This window comes from Acinonyx jubatus, chromosome B3, assembly GCF_027475565.1.
Source record: "Acinonyx jubatus isolate Ajub_Pintada_27869175 chromosome B3, VMU_Ajub_asm_v1.0, whole genome shotgun sequence".
Taxonomy (NCBI): Eukaryota; Metazoa; Chordata; class Mammalia; order Carnivora; family Felidae; genus Acinonyx; species Acinonyx jubatus.
Window position 1 is genome coordinate 20,620,044 of NC_069386.1, and position 20,128 is coordinate 20,640,171.

Genomic DNA, 20,128 nt, shown 5'->3' on the forward strand with positions numbered 1-20,128 from the left:
GTTGGCCACATTGCATTCTAGGAAGGTTTTCTTGCTGGTTTGCACACCTACCAGCAGTGTTTATGACACCCCAAACATCGTCATTCCTGGTGATCTTTGTCACTCTTGCAGGTGACTGTAGTACACACACAAGACTGAGTGTGAACAGCTTTTTACACATTTAGTACCTAAGTGTAGGTCAGTTTAGGGTCCACTTTTTTGCAGTGTTTTGTGGGGTTATTTCTTTCTTTCTTTTTTGGTAGATTTATAAGAATATCACTTAAATAGAGACATTTTCTCACTTTTCCTATTCACTGTAGGGATGCTTTCTCTGTTAATGATGCCTGTTGCTATACACAGTTTTAGAATTTTTCTTGCCAGATTTATCAAACTTTTCCATTCTGGTTTCCGTCATGGTGACAACGTCTTTCTCCACCCTAAGTGTAGACTTATTATCCTATTTTCTACTACTATACTTCTAGTATTTTAAAAAAGAAAAGGATTAATCATTCTGAAGAATGTTTAAAGTTTATTTTGAGAGAGAGAGCATGTGCAGGGGAAGGGCAGAGAGAGGGAGAGCAAGAGAGAATCTCAAGCAGGCCTCACACCATCAGTGCAGAGCCCAATGCAGGGATCGAACCCATGAACTGTGAGATCAACACCTGAGCAGAAATCAAGAGTCAGACTCTTAACTGACTGAGCCACCCAGGCACCCCTGAAGATTTTTTTTTTTTGCATATGATTTGTGAGGTTCAGTTCATCTTTCTGTTTTCCAGAAACAGCATCTATTGAGAGGGCAAGGGTAGACAGTGCAGGGCTGGGGAAGCAAGAGCACTCTAGAAGTGGGCTGCTTCCAACCGGCTCCACCACTTGGCAGCCTCACAACCCTCTTCCCCTGAGGTCGCTTAACCGTGTTTCCGGAGTGGTTAGCTGGTGGGCCATGAGGATTACGTGGGAGGTCACCTGTAAACCTCGTGGCAGTGGGGAAGCTCCCAGAAACAGAGCGCACTGACAACAGAGAGGCCTCCCACAGGACCCACAGAAAGGGATGGATGGGACAGACCCCAAAGCTTCCCACCCTGAAGTTGTTCAGGCTCCTATGAGTCTTACAAAGCATCCCCCAGGTGAGCTGCTCACCTCAAAAATCTACCCCTGTGGAGTGATTTGCCTCACAGCAAGCAGCTGTGACGTTGCCTGGTGATGGGATCAAAGAGCAGAGGGAGCAATGCTTCTCAAGCTTTAAAAAATGTGCACACAGGTCCCTGAGATTTTAAGACAGATTTTGATCCAGTACCCCCGGGTAAGGAAGGCCGTTGGAGTAGTGAGGGGCTAGAGCCCGATCTGACCAGCATCACAGGGATATAACAGTGGGTCGCACACTTAAGGGGCATCAGAATCCCCTAGGGGCTTGTTTGAACCCCCATGGCTGGGCCCACCCCCGAGTTTCTCATTCATTGGGTCAGAATTCTGCCATATCCCCAGGCAATGCTGATGCTGCTGGCCTAGCCCACACTTTGAGAATCAGGTGGGCATCACCGGGCTGGTTCCCGCACCTGCCTGACCAGTGCACGGCTTGCACTTGAGGCCCCAGGCTGTACCCTTCTGTGTGGGGCAGGCAGGTTCTCAGGCCCATGAGGACCTGGCTAGGATGCCCTGATGTCCCCCTGAGCCCTGCCCTTCTCTACGTGGACCCTGTTCATGGAGCACCCTCTGACCTCCACCTTCCTGTACTTCAGATCCCCCAAGGGATACCCTGGATAGGAGATGGGGCTGGTTTCCAACTTTTAGTCTCTTGTGGAGTGTGAAGGGTGTACATGCCCCCACCCTATATCTCTCCTGGGAATGATTCTTGAGAGATCATCTGGTGTCCCCCAAAACCTTTCTAACACCACAGAGCATCTGTAGACCTGTTCGGTGTTCACACACCCCCAGGATTACAGGTTTGTCTAGATTTGGCATTGAAGGGCAGACTGCTCAGGCCCCCTGTGGGGGAGCTCCAGGAGGCTGAGATTTTCACTCTCAGCTCCATCGGGGGTGTGAGCAGTCACTGTGCCTGTCTCGGGTGGCTCTGTGGTGGCCCATTGCCAGTTCTAACACTAGGTCCCTTGTCTTGCAGAGCCCGCAGATAGCTCGAGCCTCCTGGCATCCGAGGGTGCCACCGCACCAGGCCTAAGCCCTGAGGGCCCTGTGGGTGCCTCGCAGCCCCTGCCACCTGACCTCGAGTCCCCTGAGGGCCCTGACCAGGGCACGCAGGCACTGCCAGGTCCCGGGCGTGTGGCCCGCTCCACCAGCGACCCCACTTCGTGTGCATCCAGTGTGGCAGGTACGACTGGCCCAGCCCCCTTGTGCCCCCAGCGTGTGCCCTACTCTGCCCTGGACACTGCAGGCCTCAGTGAGCTGAGAGTCAAGGCCAGGCCTTGGGACCTCGGCTTAGGGGCCACTTTGGGAATGTGGTCTTAATGCCCTAGGGCTCTAGGGAGGGAGAGACAGTCAGGGGCCCCTGTTGTGTACCCACCAGGCTTTCCACTTTCTGGCTGGGGAGTAAGGAGAGAAAGGATGGAAGGCTTGGGGTGATGAGAGCCCACTTGGGGTCAGCCAGCCCCTGATATTAGCCTGCTGGTTGTACCCCAGTTCTGGGGCCCAGGTGGGCACTCAGGTCAGGCAGATGACCACAGGCTGTATCCATCCATCAGCCAGGACTAGCCTGGGCTCCACCCTTTTGGAAGTGCCAGTGCCTGCTGAGTGGTCTGGTGGGACCCAGGGCCACATAAGGTATGTCTGTGTCTCAGTGATGGCTCTAGGTGGGTGGAGTGCCCTCTAGCTGGAGCTGCCCCCAGCAGAAGGGGTGTGTCTCCAGTAGCATTTCCTGAGCACCCTTGGCAGCACTCCATGTGTGTGGCTTGGAGCTGGGGTCAGAATCACCCACATGACTCTTGAGTTGGGCGGTGCCTTCCCTGGGCTGCAAGACATGGCATCAGAGTTCCTGGATTTGCACTTCACACCAGCTCCCCAGGTGGTCTTGTGCATCCTGAGGTTGGAGAACCCCTGCTTCCTCCCATGATGCTAGGTTTTGAGGGGGGAGGACAGACGTGTCTTTGCCAGTAGAGACTAGTGGGTATCATGACTGCAGGGCCATTGGACTGCGCACTTCGTCCAGTGAAACTGTAAGAACCCTGAAGAGGCCCCCTGGCTGCCTGGACTCAGTGGTGTTGGGCCAGCTGACCTCCAAATAGACAAGACCCATGCCCCAGGAGAAGTGTATCCCTGGAAGGAACTAGGAACCCACGGAGGTCATTGCCTACCAGGGCCCTGCTGGTGGAGACGTCAGAGTTTGCACCTGGAAGCTCTTTGGCCTGCAGTCCTCTATCTCGCTACCTCCCCTCCCACATTCAGTTACCAGCTCACTAGACAAGATCCCGTAAGACTCTTCTGAAGCAGCCCTCCACACACACACCTCCTTCCCCTGTGCTGGGCTCCTCTGAACCCAGGCTCAGCCTTCTCCCTGCTAGGGCTATTACACGTGCATGTTTAGGGGAGCGTCTACTCTGTGGCCCCCTGATGGCTTCCTTTGGCCTATCCTCCCCTCAGGGAAATTTGGACTCCACAAACCATTACATTTTAGGGGTGAGGATGGAGAGAAGACGAGTCACAGTGCCTTCTCTGCGTCCCCACACCACCCTGTTGGCACAGCCTCTTTGCAGCTCCACAGGACAGTTACTGTTCTATGTGTCAAAAGCATGTGGCTTCCCGCGGTCTCTGGGGACCTTCAGACATGGGATGGGGCGGAGGGGAGGCATTCTGATGAAATACACTGGGTTTGCTTGTGGCATTGGCTGCTGTGCATGTCCCCAGCCAGGGGACACTGCCTGCCCTGTGGCAGATGCCGGCTGTGGGGCTGCTCCTGTGTGATCCATGCACAGGTTTGTGTAAGTTCACAAGTTTTCCTCTGCTTATCCACCATCTAAAATCTATCTCTTACCTGAGGGAGGGTGATTATAGTGTTACGGGGAATGCCTTTTTCCGTTTCATGTGTTACCGGAGTTCTCTCTCTGATTAAGGCAACACCTCTTCGCATCCGCCCTCCTGCAGCCAGGACCTTGAAGCAGGACTGGCCAGGGCTGCTCTGGGGACCGGTGAGATACTCTAAAACGCTTTGACACCTGCTGCGAGATGGGGGGCTGGCGGGTGACTGGTGGGCTTTGTCTGAGCCCAGCCCTCCCGTTGTCACCCGTGAACACGGGCTCTGCAGCCCTGTGGGCTTTGAAAGGACAGCCTTCCCTTCCCTTCTCTCTCATGAGGACATGTTAGAGCCTATAACTGACTTAACATGCATGCAGCCATTTGTTTCACTGTATTTATGAGATGCTATTTTGAGGGGAGATTGGCCTCACGTGTGAGGGGTTTTTTTGTTTTTGTTTTTTTGTTTTTTTTTTTTACAGTTTCTCATGCTTAATTATCAGGCTTGCTCCATTGCTATCAAAAATAGGCCAGACCACCCAGAATGTGTTTCCTCTGTGTGACCAGACACATGCTGTGAGCAAGTCAGGCCTTAATCTGGTCCTTGGTGAGTTGGTCACAGGAGGCTGGCCAGGGCTGGCTTTCTCTGGAGGCACCATCAGACCAGGGCCTGCTCCTTGGGTTATCCAGAGCAGCCACATGGGCCCTGTTGGGAGCTACTTCCAGGTCCCCTGGCCTTGGGCCTGTGCGTACTAGGAGCAGGGCCCTGATGCATCTGAAGTGGCTCCTGTCCACCCTTGACCTGGTGGGGGGTGCTCTCATTGCCTCTCTGGCACCCCCAGTTCTGATCTTGAGGCAGACCTGTCCCTAATGCCATTGGACTCACAGGGGCAAAGGTCATTGAGGGACGGAAGGCTGAAAAGGGTCAATGCCCTGTGAGCTCAGGAATTCTGGCAGAGAGACAAAAGGAAGGGGGATCCCTACCCTGCACCTGTCCTTCTCTCCCCGCCCACTTCCCATTTTGCTGTCCCATCCCCAGTCCTTCAGCTCCAGGGGGGCTGTGGGCCTTCTAGGTTAACAGCAGTTCAACTCAGGGCTGAGAAGGGCCAGGCCACACCAGGGATGAAGGGACACAGGACACTCCCAGGGCGCCAGCCCAGGACCATGGAAATGCCACCAAAAAGCTTGTCTCAAATAGCCTTGTGTTTGCTTTGTAAAAAATTCATTTAACAGCTGCCTTCTGTTTTGTTTTGGTTGTTTTCAGATTTTATCTTTTCCCTTGATTTTTAGTTTCCCTATCTCATTCCTCCACGGCCTCCTGTGCTTGTCGGCACCGGCTCTCGCCACCTGGGCAGCTAGATCCCCGGAAAATGGACCACCGGTTAAAGCCAGAGGCCTTACAGACGGTCTTCAAAGAGCAGCCACACTCATTAATGGACGGCAAGGCCCATGCAGACACCAGGGTTTTGGTGGCTAAATTTTTGGAACACTCGAACTGTGCCCTCCCTCCCGAGGTACGGCATGTGGTGGGCACCTTTCGCCCGGCTGTCACGTCCGATGAGCACCACATGGACGAGGCCACCTTCAGTGCCAATGTTCTGGACCAGGTGTGAACCAGTCACAGGTCTTGACATGGACACAGACAGGCCTGGGCCAGAGTGTCCTTGCTGGAGGCCACTGTGCGTGCAGGGAGGGGCTGAAGCCCAGGAGTATCTCTGGGTGGCTCAGATGGGGAACTGCTGTCCCTCTCTTGCGGAGGATCCAGTCCATTGTTTTCTTGGGGATGACACTTCCTACCTATTCCAGTGATGCAGAAAAATGACTCTCGTGGCCATTGTGAACTCTTTGGGTTTTTATCAGGCATGTAGTACCTGGAACTGGAGACACTAAGCATCTTCAAAATCATGGCCATCAAAAAGCAAAATTCTCCCTCACTTCTGATTTAGTTGAGTGTTTAGTGGATAGAGGAGGACAAGTAATGAGACCATTTTCTTCTATGGTTTGTATCACTCGCTAGTCAACCCTTTATCATGTGCTGACTGGAAAGAAAATGGGTAATTATAGCACGGATGGCAGCCCAGGCCCAGCTCTCTGCCCGCAGGAAGCAGGGCTGTTGTGGGAACAAATCATTATAGGGGGCCTCGGGCCACCTCCAGGCAGCAAGACGGTACGACAGGAAGCTTTCCTGGACGCGTTCCCCCCCACCCCCCACCACCTCTGCCCCACCATCACCTAGTCTCCTGGGCCTCCCCTCTCTACCCTCCCTCCATGGGGTGCCCTCCCCACTTTCTCTCTGGCTCTCTGTCCATGGTCTCCTATTCTGTAGGACTTTTGGGGACCCCCTTTGGGGGTTTTCCCTGTGTCTGCCCTCCCCAGGATGGCCTGGATGGGTGAAGGTCTGGGGAAAGAGGCCTGTGTCCCAAGATCTGTGCACCTCTTGAGAAAGCAAGTCTCTGATGACCCAGAGCAGTCCTTTCCCAGCCAGGCAGTGGCCACATCTGCATTGGAGCTTGCAGGTTGTAAGTCATGTCTTTCTATAAAACACACACTGAGCTGGGGACGTGGGGCAGGCAGGCCCAGCCTCTCTGCAATGGCAGCTTGGGCATCTCTGACTTTCTTGGTCCCCCTGCCCCTCATGTTCTGGCAACATTACCAGCTGCCACTTCTCAAAAATGGCCCTGGAGCAGCACTGTCTTCAAGAACTTTCTTTGGCAGTGGGAATGCCTGTATCTGTGCTATCTACAACAGTGGCCACTAGCACCTGAGCTGTGGCTGCATTGAACAAGGCAGCCCAGAGCTGACGTGTCTGAACCAAGAGCCCAAGGGCCTGGCATGTGGAGCACGGGGGGAGGACCTGACAACTGCCACTGCTGCTTGGTGTTCAGCAGTCTGGGGTCTGCGTGCTGTCCTCTGCCTTGCACCCCACTGTAGCCAATGTGCGGAGGGCACGTCCTTGTGATTGGAAGCTGGGGAGGGAGGGGCAGGGAGGGTCTGCAGCCCAGACGCCTGGAGCCCCCAGGAACTGAGGTGCAGGAAGCCTGCAGGGACAGCTTCGAACACTCTGCTTCAGTGATGGTCTTGGCCATTGCCTCCCTCACCTCTGGGTGAGGCGAGAGAGCTGAAAAAATACCCATCAAGGCCTTTTGATGCCAACCGGAACGTTTCCATCGGAAAACCCCAGAGATGAATTATGAGCACTTTATCCAGACCATAAAATGGGAAATCCCTTCTCTAATTTTTCTCAGCTGAGGGCTCTTGAAGTCCCTCAAAGCAAATCCCTTCACAGGTACAGTTAATTGATGGTTTTTCCAAATAGTCTCCCCTGAGCCTGCCAGCAAAGTGTCCATGGCTGTCGATGCCCTGGCCTCTGAATTCAGGGCATTTTCAGTGTCTCTAGGGTGGGGAGCCAGAGCCTAGCAAGCTGCAGGGGTTTCCACCTGCATGTGGGGGGCCCACACTTGAGCCTGGGGGCCTGCACACAGCAGTGTCCCTGGGCTGAGTCCTAAGCCTGCAGTCTGAGGCCAGCCCCTTTCCTTCCCACTCCCACCTCTGGGCTGGAGCTGGGGCATCAGTATTATGCAGCCATTGTGAGCGGCCACTGGGAGCCTGCCCTGCTGTTCTGTGGCTTTTGCTTCTCCTCCCTGCGGCGGGACACTGTTTTCTCCGCCATCTGGGTCTCTTGCTGCAGCCTCTGTCTCCATGTGGGTACAAGTGGGCGCTCTGGCCCGAAGTCCAGAGGCCTGGACATTCTCAAGGGCTCTGCCCTTCTCTCATCCTTTCATGCTCAGTTTTGCATTTGCTCTCATAGTAACTCTTATCTTGCGATTGAGGAAACTGTACCCAATTTTATACCACTCAGCTAGAACCTTCTGCCCATTCGTTCAGGGCCCCAGCTGGCCCACATGGGCTCTGGCGGGGCCCTGGGTCCTGGCTTGCAGCAAAGGTCCCGGGAAGAGAGGAGTACCAGTTAGAGCCACCAGGAATGAGCCAGGGACCCTACTCGCCAGTTCCAGTACCCAAGACCCTGCTCTGCTCAGCGGCATGTGGGAGCCAAGAGCCCCAGCAGCAAGCGCCCCAAGCCCAGACCACGTGGGTGCATGGCCAGGGGGAAAGCTGTTTTCCTTCCCTCGCTGGTGCACCCTCTCCTACCCCTCTTGTTAAAGCATCAGCAGGCCAGGGAAGAGCTTGACGGGCTGTGCCAGAAAGCTAAGGCATGGGACCCCCACCTGCAAAGGCCTGGGTCCTGGGCACTCTCCCTGCCTTTTCCCCACCACCCAAAGGAGGTCAGCTTGGCGTGGGGCCACAGCCTGTCCAGACACTGCCATTTGCCTGGGGGCCAAAAGAACACCGAGGTGGGGGAAGCTCTGGACCCCATCTCTGTGGCAAACAAGTGGGGACTCATCCTTCACAAGGACTTAGTCTCCTTCAGCTGGTGACAATGCAAATTAAATGCTTGTAACAAACCGTGTAACAGAAAGCTTATTTCAGATGGATGTGTTTCCCCTCCCCCCCTCAGCTGTATTGATTCACAGATGCTGCTATTAGGCAGAATTTATAGGAAATTGTTTTCAAGCCACAGGAGACCTGTTTGTACAACTGGAAGGTTGTATTTATTTAATGTACCTCAAGGTGTTTTCATAATGATCAGTGTTTTAATAAAAACTATTTCTGGCCTCTGTGTCTCTGGATCTAATTGGGACAGAGGCAGCCCATGTGTGCCTCTGAAGGATCTTGAGGAGGCAGCAGGGAGCGTGAAGCATCCGTGGCCGCCCGTGTCTCCCAATATCCTTCCAGAGAAGGGCAGGGGTGAGGGGGCAGAGGGCAGGTGACTGCACACATGTAGGTACCGCCAGTGCTGGCCCAGAGCTGCCCCTCCATCTGTGCATGTGACATCCGAGGGTTCCAGGAGGAATGCATGCCACTGGCTCAGAGATCTCTTTCAATCTGAACTTTTTATGTGTATCATTTGGTGGGACCCCCACCCCCCGTGTCATCTGCCCACAGATTTCCTCTCCAGAGTCTGTTCCCCTGCCTTGTCTTGGACAACACAACCACATACCCCTGGCTCTCCTGAGCTGACGCCCTTTGCCTCCAGCTCCAAGGGCATGGGCCATTTCTGGCTAGATGTGAAGAGCCTCATCAGTAGCTCACAGCATGGAGAGCAGATCGCTTGTCAGCAGAGAGAGGTGGGTCCTACCAGGCCAGGTTCCCCAGATCAACAGGGGAACACCCATCACCAGGCCTTCTGACCAAAGCCTATGTTGACCCCTGCCTCCCCATGCCAGGGGACAGGCCACAAAAGACCCTAGAGGTAAGCAGACACCACTGGGATGTGTGGTCCATACACACATGGACTCACAACTCACCTCTTCTGGAGATCACTGAAATTTAAACCAAGAGAAGCAAAAGGTTTCTCTCCCTTATTAAATTAGCAGCCCGTGTCCTCCCTGGGATGGGATGGGCCGGCAGACCTGGTGACCTGTATCCGTCACTGACCCTGTAGTCACTGCATGGCCAGCCCGGACTGACACCTGGTGCCTGGAGCACCTACCTCTCCAACCTCACTGGAAAGGGGCCCCGGAGGCCCCGGCCTGGAAGGGGATGCCGTCAGCACATGGCACCGTCGTAGAGCCGTGCTGTGAGGTGTTGAGGTTGAGGGAAGCTGGGCATCCATTTCTCAGTTGACAAACCAGCCACGCACACAGCTTTTTTATTATGACTTCAGTTTATTAGTGATATTAGTGAGTCTTCCTAAGGTCGGCTGCATGCAACACACAGGTCACTCCTTGAATACAGTAATCCTAAAGCTTTAGTTACTGCATGGTAAGGCTTCTTAAGTCACAGTGTATTCTTCAAGGCCTGGGCCAAAAAAAGAGACTTCCAGACAAAATGACGTCGGTTAACATTGACCTCGAAGGAACTCAACTAGACTACGTTTCACCGTATTTACACACGCTGTAATACTTCTCGCAGTGACGCCTGGCTCGCCCAGTGATCTGCGCTCACCGCTGGCTGCCCCTGGAATGGCAGATTCCCAGGGTGGTTTTGGTTTTGGGGGGTGGGGGAGGGAGCTCGTGTGTGAATGCGTGTGTGTAGACAGAGATTTTTAAATAGAGGGCAGAAGCTGTGCCCCCCGTCCCTGGGAGAAGGAGCCAGGGTGTCCCGGCAGGTGGGGTCTGGGGGGGAAGGGGTGGCCTCGAGGGGAGGACAGGAGCGGCAGGCGTGGCGACCGGTCATCTGAAAACCCTGGAGTCTGAAGAATGGCTTGTCAAAGTCAAAACCGTGAGATTATCTAAATAAATATGGAGTTTCTGTGTTGTAGCCATCATCTTTTATTTAACTCAGGAACGTCTCCCTTCTCTTTAAATACAATCACATGTTCCCAGACGTCACAAGTCACACCCCGAGAGCTGGCCGCAGCGGCAGAATCGGCCCATTCGGGGCTGTTCGGGACTGTCAGGGTGCCCTCCCCCGAGGCACCCCGGGCCCCCAGACGGGGCGGGGGGGGCAGAAGGGACGGTCACTGGCCCCCCAGAGCTTGCTGTCCTCGCGGGGCCCCTCCAGGGCCGTGTCCGCAAGCGCCCACGTCTGCTCTCCACGGCTTCAGGGAGGAAAGACACACTCCACACCACACAGAGCTACAGACAAACACCCTTGTCCGTCGCAGTGAGGAAACGGGTCAGAATGCGGCAAAACACTTGACTGTTCTACACAGATTGGTTCCTGTGACTCTCCTTGGATTAAAAGATACCCCTTTTTGTCCAAAAAAAAAAAAAAAAAAAGTGGGTCGTGAGGGCACACCCTTCAGAGAAGCCAGTGTCCTTGGGTGGGCTGTGGGGTCAGGGGTCAAGTCCTGGGTCCAGCCTTCCAGCTCCTCTGAACCCAGGTAGGCTGGGCGGTGCAGGCTGGGTGGGCCTAGATGTACAACGGGGTCTCCTGGCCCGTGAGGAGCCTGAACATGGCCGCAGGCATGGTCTTCATGTGGATCTGTCAATGAGAGACAGGGGCTGAACAGACTCTCGCTGCTCCCGGCTCTCCCCTCCCCTTGAAGGCCTCTCTCCTCCCCCTGATGCAATCAAGTGAGAACAAACACTCCAGGAACTGGCTGGCTGCAGAAACCCCCTGAGGGTTTTCTGTGCAAAGTACCAGCTTTCAGAGTGCAGGCAAAATGACGTCGTCAATGAAGGTTTAGAAAGCATTTCCTGACACTGTATACTCTTACTGGACCTCCCCATCCGGGTCTTCAGAGGGTTTCACACAAGCTCAAGTGCTAGTTTTTTCTGCAGCTCAAGCTGACAGCAGAGGGGCAAAAAATCAGATTTTTAATTGTGACTATGATTTGCCCACTCAGCTGGAGGCAGGCTGGGGGGTTCCCAGGCCTCTGAAGCCCTTCCCACGCAGCCAGGGAAAAGTGAGGGTTCCGGGGTCTGAGAATATATGGAGGAGGGCCAGGGACCTCGGGCCCCTCCATCCTTTGGGGTTCAGTTAGCAAATGAGCCTTTGGGGGCCTGGCCTCCCTCCCTGGATCCAAGGGGGCCCGGGGGGCACAAGCAAGGCACAAGATGGCCTCCCAGGGAGACTGCCCTTGTGGGGCACATCCCCCCAAATCCTGTGAGGGCACTGGGAAGAAGAATGAGACCAGTGGATGCACAGAAAAGGTGGTTTCTGCTCCAGTAGGGCCAGCCCAGGGCTGTGCCAGGCTCAGGCCTTGGGGCTCTGGGAGGTGTGGCTGGCACGGGTGCCACTGGCTTCACTCTCCTGGGTGCCCAGCAAGAAGTGACCTAGGGCAGGGGGGCACGGCGCATGGTGTGGCCTTCCCGGGGGCCACCCTTCCTCAAGCAACCAGGTCTCAGGCCCTTGGGTGACCAACCCAGAGAAGCCAGTTGTGCAGATGGCTTTTACAGTGTCACCTGCCCCCTGCCTGTCCCTGCCCCCAGGATATGTTTCATCAATTTAGATTTTAGTGCATCCACCATGCCCAGCATGGCTTTTTCCACCAGAAGAATATTCTGTGTAATTCCTCAATCTGAAACCCACCCCAAACCTCAAGTCTTGTTATCGAGGAACTAATTTTCCAAATGTGCTCAGGGATGGTGGAAAACACAGGCAGATACTTCAGTCTCCTAGCCACACCCTTGGCCGCTTTTGTGCCTCTTTGAATATCAATTCATCTCAGGTCTGAAGAGCTGAAAACATTTCTCCTTCACTCCACTGGCTTCTTCATAGGTGTTGAGGCTGATCGCCCCAGTGGGGTGGCCATTTCAAACAACAGATTTTCCTTCCTGGGAAGCCCTTTGTAAAAAAGGACACTAATGGTGCCAACCTGGCCCCCTCTCCCTTTTGAGAGCCAGCCATCAGCCACCATCAATCTATGGGAAAAGAGGATTCCTCCCCCAGCCTGGTAGTTTCACAAAAAACCGAGTACACCTCAGGAATTATGGTCAGAAACCCCCTCAGAAACAGCATCCACCCAGGGACTAAGCTTTACCCCCAGTGGCTACCAAAATGGAAGCCGCACTCTTCCCCACATGGCCACAGAGCCTGAGAGGCCCAACAGCCCTCAGAATTAAATGCAAACTCCCACCCAGCATGGGCCCCTTTGCAACAGACCCCTCTTCCGACCCACCAGACACACTCGTGCTGGGTGAGGCCTCCTTCCATTTCACATACTCTGAGCACCTTACTTCTCACCCCAAATTACCCTGTTCACCTGTGAACTCCTTGAGGAAAACTGTGCCCCTCTCGTCCTACCCCCGTCTACCTCAGGCTGGCATTGCTCTGATGCCAGAAAGAAGTAGAAGAGGAGGAAGGTTAAAGCCAGAGAAGCAGGAAAGGGTGCATCAGCCACGGCTGGCCTGCTCTGTGGATGGGAAGACGGCAGGAAGCAGGCGGAGCAGTGACCCCACTTCTGGGGTGGCCAGAGCCTCGTGCCCTGGAAGGGCAGGGGTCCTGCAGAAGGAAGAGCTCCCAGACTGAGCATGCACATCCAGTTCTAGAAAAGGCATCAGCCACCTTTGCCCTCCTGTTGGCTGCACAAACAGAGCCAGAGTGAACAGCCAAATGCAGCCGTTCAGCCTCGTCACAGGTACTCCCTGGGTGAGAGGCCCAGCCCAGCAGCTCAGTGGGTGCCCAGGGCTCCCTAGAGAGGGGGTGGGTCACACAGGTCAAGGTGGAAGCACATGACTAGCACAGACACGCTCCAAGATTCCAGCAAGGATGGCTCTCCTAAGAAGGCAGGTATTCCTGGGCGGGAAGGGGGGGGGACGGGGGGAACCAGTGGCTTTCCTGAGCACCTCACATACCCCACTTGGGGCACAGATGTCAGTCATGGAAATGTAGGGCCCAGATGGCCTTGGACTCAGGTTCTGACTCCAGCAAAGTGACAGGCATGGCCTTACCTCTCCAACTGAGTTAGAAAGAGCCTGGACTATCTTCTCATGGGCTGTGGCCACCACACTCTGCCCGTTGATCTCAATGATGCGGTGGCCGACTCGGACGCCTCCTCGCTCTGCGATGCCCCCTCTCATGAGGCTGCAGATCTAAGCAGACACGCATCAGGTCAGCATGCAAGTCCTCACCATGCCCACAAGGAGCTCACTGCTGTCCCCAAACACGGAAGCAGGGAAATTAATCACACAGAAAAAGAAACCCACAGGACAACTGCTTATGTATGCAATCTGCTGACTCACCAACGGGCACATTTATGATCTGGAATAGGCTAAAAACAATAAAGTCAACAGCTTGGCCTGTGGGAGACCCTTGCAGGCCCTCAGATTCCCTACAGTGGCTCTGCCCCCTCAGCCATCCCAGAGCCTCTGTTCCTGGGTCAGGGGAGTGTAGAGTACTGGTAGTGTGTGCAGTTGAAGCACATCCTACAAGATTCTCCACCAGCCACACTCTGCTCCTCTTTGAACTGAAGAAATCACTGTTCCCACCTCAAGAGGAGGTGATGAATTCACGAGCCAACAAACAGAGCTGGGGGAAATGATGAGGGCCCTAAGTTTTGTGAAATCCACCCACTTGGGGATTCCCTAAAGATGGTGGCATCAGAAAGGCGGACGCCCACCCAGACAATGCAGAGAGGGCAGCAGGTCCCAGATGGGAGCTGCTGGCTCAGGGAGAGGAGGGGGGCCAGCTGCACCCTGATGGCTCCACAGGAGCAGTGCCCAAGTCCTGGAGATGCGGAGGCAGGCGAGGGCAGAGAGGATTCCAGGTGCCTCTCCACCACACTTTCCAAGGACCCAACGTAGGGGTCCAACAGCAGGGACCCTGGAGCTGAGGCTTTCTGAGAGTCTGCTGGCCACTGGAGGTCTCTCCTGCCTAACCCACCCTGGCACCTGACCACAGGCACTGCGGCTGGCACTGCCTAGACCCCGGCTGCCCCTTCCTCAGCATTATCTCAGAAGCCCTGGAAGGCTGCACTCCACCACCCGTGCTGGAGACTGAGCCAGGCAGCAGAGGCCTAGGCTGCCAGAACCCTGTCCCCAGAGTGCCCAGGGGCCACCCACGTCATCTAAAGGCCTCACGGAATTCATGGTGGCCCTTTATCCTCATGGTCTGCTTTCCTTAATCAGGAAACACTACCAAAACAGCTTTCATCTCATTGAGGATTTTGTGACATTTTTGGGCATCTTTAGACTTGAAAAGGCAGGGAACCCCAACCCAGAGTCAGGAAGGGTCATTCTGGTCAGCACCCTAAGAGGTCAAGGGCCAACCTGCCAGCAGGAGGCATAACCACAGGTGGTGGAAGATGCAGGGGGACAGCCAAGCCCTTCTTCCTGACTCACTGTTCTTTTCATTCCATAGCAAGGCTCTACATGACCCAAGACTCTCCTCCATGCCTTGTGGTACACACCCCCTGCCCTCATCCCAAGGACCCCTGCCTTTGTTAGGCCAACTCCTCATCCAATCCCTTGCCAGTCCTGCTCATTCAGCTGGGCCCTCTGATTTCCAAGATTGCTGGGGGGATGACCATCCCCTTAAACAGGACAGCTCTCCCCCACTTGCCTGCCTCCCCTTCCCTCCCTTAGGACCTGGCATGGCAACTTTTTAAGGCCACCATAGGCTTACAAGGCCACTGACCACAGGCTGGCCCTGGCACCACATGCAAGATTCCCATCTGTCATTTGTTTTGTGGATCCTGTCTTGTCACTAATGCCACAGGCCTTTCTAAACCAACTTAAAAAGTGGGTCCCTCCCAACCTTCAGGGTCCCTGTCTTTCTGGTAGAGGACATATATACAGACTGATGTCACAGTCCCAGGCCACCACTGCCCAGGCAACTGGACTCCTGCCCAGAGCTGGTCACAGTACTGGAACCTGAGCACTCGGTACAGTCCAGGCTCAACCGGGGGGTAGGCAGAAGGAGAGAAGCAGGGTGAGCCGTGGCCACCCATTTTCCAGAAACGGGGAGCTCCCTGCCTGCCTGACTGCCCAAATTCTCCATACAAGAATTAAGGAGTAACTTCTATTCTTTTCTTCCCCCCTCCCAAATGATTTAAGGGCATTTTGTCCCCACTGTAACTGTTTCTCTGAAGATCCTGAAGAAGGTGCTTCAGGGTGACCTGGTTCACTTCCCAGCCTTACCAAGAAGCACCCAGTTTGTTCCCGGCCACAGCAGAGAAGGAGACACACCAGAGAAGGTGCAATCTTCAATCCCTGGTGGCAGCTTCCTCCATAGTCACGGAGATTCAGGACAGAAGGTGAAGAGGGAGGAGAAAACAGCTCTATACCCTCAGAGGGAGTTGCCGGGAGGATGGATCCCCACCCTGGCAGGTGACCCCGGCTGGAATCTGGGGGTCAGGCAGATGGAGAGGACAGAAGGGAGCAGGAAGTGTTGAGGAGAAGGCCATGTGCACACACAAGCGCACACATGCACACACACACACTGGTCCCAGCCTTCCCAAACAAGGTGCCCACAGGAACCAGGGTGTGGGGCATTCCAACTTCACGGGGTGCACTTCTGTGGGGGAGAAGGCTGGTGTCTCCCAGCGGGAGACATCTTGATTTCTTGAATGGTGGTGTGGAAAGAGAGAGGAAGGATCCGTTTAGAAACAGTGCTAAGTGGGTCATCCGTGGCCTGTCTGCAAACTAATGCACTGTACTCTGGGTGTAATGAAGCTGAAAATGGAAAAAGCACTTGTGCAAGACTAACTCAGATGTCAGCAAACTTTTCCAGAGGATTCAGGGGAACTTGGCTGCGTGGCACACCACTGTCAGCGGGCACAATGGTCCCTGCAGTCCTAGTCAGAGGAGAGACTGGCTGGCCCACCACCGAAGCCCTAATCAAGGCTTCAGGAGCACTTACATTGGTTACTAATGCCCTGGGCCCTAGATACAAACTTATTGGCCCCTGCACTGCTCGTAAATGGTATCAAATCCATGCACACGCTCCCCCTGACACCCTCCCACTGCATACAAGTGTCTGAAGGTGGGCAGTGGGAGTGTGGGTCTGCTCTTCCCAACAGCTGGCCTCAGGCCCAATCCCTGCTCTGCTCCAGCTGGGAGTGTGGAGGGCAAGTTACTTCACCTCCCTGTCCCTTAGTCCTCTGTGAAATGGTGACAGAAAATGCCATTCCCTAACTGGACCAGCCTTGCAGACACCAGCTCCACAGGGATGCCCTGTGGTTGTGGCTCCATTTCCTGGTTCCTAGAACTGACAGACAGATGGACTGACACCCCAGACAGATGGATCAGGGGGCCTCCGAGTACTGGCAACAATGAAACTAGATAGATTGGAAAAATGGAAGTCCTGCACTCCCATGTTTAGAGCAGCATGAGTCACTACAGTCAAAAGGTGGAGGCAACCCAAACCCATCAATGTCCATTGATGGATGAGTGGAAGACCACATGGGGTCTATTCCTACAATGGAGTATCATTCAGTCCTAAAAAGGAATGAAATTCTGACACATGCTACCAGGTGGATGAACCCTGAGGACATTATGCTGGGGGTCAAATAGGCCAGTTGCAAAAGGGCAAGTGCTGTCTGATCCCACTTATTTCCATAAAGCACCTGGAGTATTCAAGTTCACAGAAGCAGAAGATAAAATGGTGGCTGCCAGAAGCCAGGGGTGGGGGGGGGGGGGTGCGCAGGAATGAGAAGTCAGTGTTTGGTGGGTGCAGAGTTCCACTTTTGCATGATGAAGAGCTCTTAAGATTGGCTGCCCAACAGTGTGAATGCACTGAGCACTTGAAAATGGGTAAGATTATAATCGAGGAGCTCCTGGGGGGCTCAGTTGCTTAAGTGTCCAACTCTTGATTTCAGCTCACGTCATGATCCTATGGTTCATGGGATCGAACCCCTCTAGGCTCTGTGCTAACAGGGCAGAGTGTGCTTGGGATTCTCTCCCTCCCTCTCTCTTTCTCTCTCAAAATAAATAAACAGTGTTTTAAAAGATGATAATCAATTTTATCACAATTAAAACAAAAAACAGATGTCCTAGGAGACAGCTGGGGCTAAAGAAAAGGGGGTGAGAGAGGCCGATTCTACAACATAATGTAGCTTCTTAGCCACATGGGCCTCTCATTCTGGAGGAAAGACAGGGTCACTAAGCTCCAGAAGGAGGCCAGAGCCCAGGCTAGCACGCCCCCAAACACACGTGTGCACACATGTACAAGCACACACATATGCACATACACATATGTGCACATGCACACTGACAGCTGTGCAGAGGACCCCTCCCTCTCACCTCTCATGGGACAGCACTGAGATTTACTGAGACGCCCCAGTGCTGGGACGTCCTTCAGCTAACTGCTTACCCTGCACATTAACCACTGCCACCTGGTGCAGGAAGTGCTTCTGTAGTGATCAAGGCAGGAAACCACAATGGGTCTGCGCAGGAGCTGACTGATGCCGGTCCCAAGCCAGGCATCCTGCCACCATCCACCCAGCTGTGGTCAGGTGCTGTGGAGGCTGAGGGACTCCCTGGTCACTGCTGGCCTGCTTGGAGGATACCAGCTGCCTTGTGGCTACCCCAGGCCAGCTGGAGCCAGGTCTCCTGGTGGGGCTTGGTGAGGGGAGAAGGGCACATCTGAGAGCCTCACTGGCCCTGGGGACAGGAGGCTGGTGGTCATGAGAGAGGCGCCACCCAGGGGAGAGCTCCAGTACTGCAAGGCAGCAGGACACTACATGGAGGGAAAAGTTACCAGGCCAGGCCCCTGTGGGGAGGCTGGGTGAAGCCACTCCAACCTGAGCATGCTGTGAGGGGTAAAGGATAGCTCTCCTGTCCTCAGAGAAGGCTGAGGGTGCGGGAATTCTAAATCCAGAGCTTTGGCCTAAGGAACACGCAATGTTTGGGCAGACCAACACTCACTCAAGCCCAGAATCACCTCCTCCTGGAAACCCTCCTGCTTCCTCAGTGCCTGATATGGTGCAGACACCTCACGAATGGCTCTGGGTGGGTGAATGAACGAGCAAACGATTGAATATCTGTTTGTTGAACACAGGGAGTCAGATGTTGCCATTGGCTGTATGTGTCCACACTGCAATGGGGAAAAAACTCCTGCCTCTCCTCCAAAGCAGGTGTTTGCCGAGAACAGCCATGACAGGGACAAGGATGTTTCACGTAGGGCCTGAGGACCCATTCCTAGGCCATACGTCAGCCCTCCCTCCCGGCTCAGGCCTGCCCTGGGAGCTGCTGAAAACTCCTGCCCTGTGTGGCCTGGCTGCTGGCCACTGTGCCCACCAGCCAGGGCCTGTCCCATCAGATGGGAGCGGTCCCAGGGACAGAGTGGGTAGAGAGCGGCCACCCCCCAGCCCCCTGAATCTGGGCCCACATGTGCACAACGAAGGTGGCCAAGGTGGAGAGGGCAGACTCACGATCCCGTTCTGCACACTGAAGCCCAGCTGGTACTTGAGGTCAGGCCGCTTGATGAGGACCGTGGTGACTGGTGGACAGCTGACGATGTTGAGTTTCACCTGCGTCTGGTTCTTTAGACCCTGCAGAGCGGGGAAGGGGTCATGAGGCAGCCTTAGATTTTACCTACCAGCACACTCTCACAGGCCTAGACCGAGGAGGAGTTGGCTGGCAGGGGGGTGGCCCTGGATCCGATGGGTCAGTCACCTCTCGGCCTCTACATCCCTCTGTGCTACCTGTACACGGGGCCACTGGCTTTCCCACGCACGTGGGCCCTCTGACCCATGTGAAGACAAGCTACTCCTGGAGCCGGAGGCCAGGCCCTGAGAACCACTGTACACAACCGAAGAGACAGCACCAGGGTCACCCTCCGAGGACTGCGGGAGGGGCCCTCCCCACACTGCATGCAGAGGAGCACTTTCTGTCTGGAAGGACCATGGGGAAGCCTTCCTCCAGACAAAACTGCTGATGGGTCAGGAAGTGACAAGCTCAGTGAAAATCTGTAAGCCAGGGGATCTAGCATCCACACAGAGACTGGGCCAGCTGCAGCCAAGGGTGACCTCAGGCCCCAGAGAGGATGCACCCCAGGTCCCTATTGTGAGGTTAAATGCGGGGGTGAGGTGAGGATGGGGCGGGGGGCAGGCCTCAATGTGGCTGCAGTTTCAGCTTGTTCCTCTGGCCAGTCATGAGCCTTGGATGCTGCTCAGAGCTGCCTGGATATAGTGGGCACCCTGCTCCCTACACAGCCCCATCAGAACCTGGGTGACCAGGTACCCCAGGAACTGCAGCCCTCGGAGAGAAGCTCCAGGCAGACAAAACCTCTGGTACTGCAGACTGAGGCCTTTCCTGTGTCTACCATCTGTCTTCCTAGGTGGTCACTCATCAGGCACATGCTCTGCTGGGCTGGCTTTGAGAGCCGGCTCATGGGATGCTCGGACCTTGAGAATGCCCTTTATCTCCCAGGTTGACAAGGGAGGGCAGAGGGGTGTCCTCCAGCACCAAGACCATAGCAGATGAGGAGGGAACAAGCCACAAGGGCTGGGGGGCAGACCACAAACAGAAGGCCACAGGATGGCCCCCAAGCAGGCAGAACCGTCTGGGGACCCTGGACAGAGCAAAGGCAATGCTGTGACAGGCCTCCTGGTCTCTCTGTTCTTTCTGTCCTGGGGCTCTTGGAGACCTGGTTTAGGTGTGAAGACCCCCCCAGTCCCTGCAGGGGCCAGCAGCTCAGCATCTTCCAAAAGCCCAAGCTCACGGGTCAGACGGTAGGAGCAGCCTCCCGGCTCTCACACCCATGCAGGGTGACCATCCCTCTCAGTATGCCCCGGAAACGGGAC

General features: G+C 54.9%; 2 protein-coding genes across 9 annotated transcripts in view; one reads left to right on the forward strand and one right to left on the reverse strand.

The window, feature by feature from the left end:
• The window catches only part of ENTREP2 (endosomal transmembrane epsin interactor 2), a 453,892-nt gene extending 443,828 nt beyond the window's left edge, over positions 1-10,064 (forward strand). For 2 of the 3 annotated variants that reach the window (XM_053223649.1, XM_027067908.2), the window contains 3 exons: positions 2,096-2,302; positions 4,038-4,112; positions 5,227-10,064. In XM_053223649.1, the coding sequence (XP_053079624.1) occupies positions 2,096-2,302; positions 4,038-4,112; positions 5,227-5,549 (605 nt within the window). In that variant the 3' untranslated portion in view covers positions 5,550-10,064. Of the gene's footprint in view, positions 1-2,095; positions 2,303-4,037; positions 4,113-5,200 lie in introns of all 3 variants that reach the window. The other variant, XM_053223651.1, reaches the window with a different exon arrangement.
• APBA2 (amyloid beta precursor protein binding family A member 2) overlaps positions 9,643-20,128 on the reverse strand; it is a 265,825-nt gene continuing 255,339 nt past the window's right edge. For all 6 annotated transcript variants that reach the window (XM_053223646.1, XM_053223648.1, XM_053223643.1 and 3 more), the window contains 3 exons: positions 18,755-18,874; positions 13,335-13,475; positions 9,643-10,923 (listed from right to left, as the gene is read on the reverse strand). In XM_053223646.1, coding sequence (XP_053079621.1) covers positions 10,852-10,923; positions 13,335-13,475; positions 18,755-18,874 — 333 coding nt within the window. In that variant the 3' untranslated portion in view covers positions 9,643-10,851. The remainder of the gene's footprint in view (positions 10,924-13,334; positions 13,476-18,754; positions 18,875-20,128) is intronic.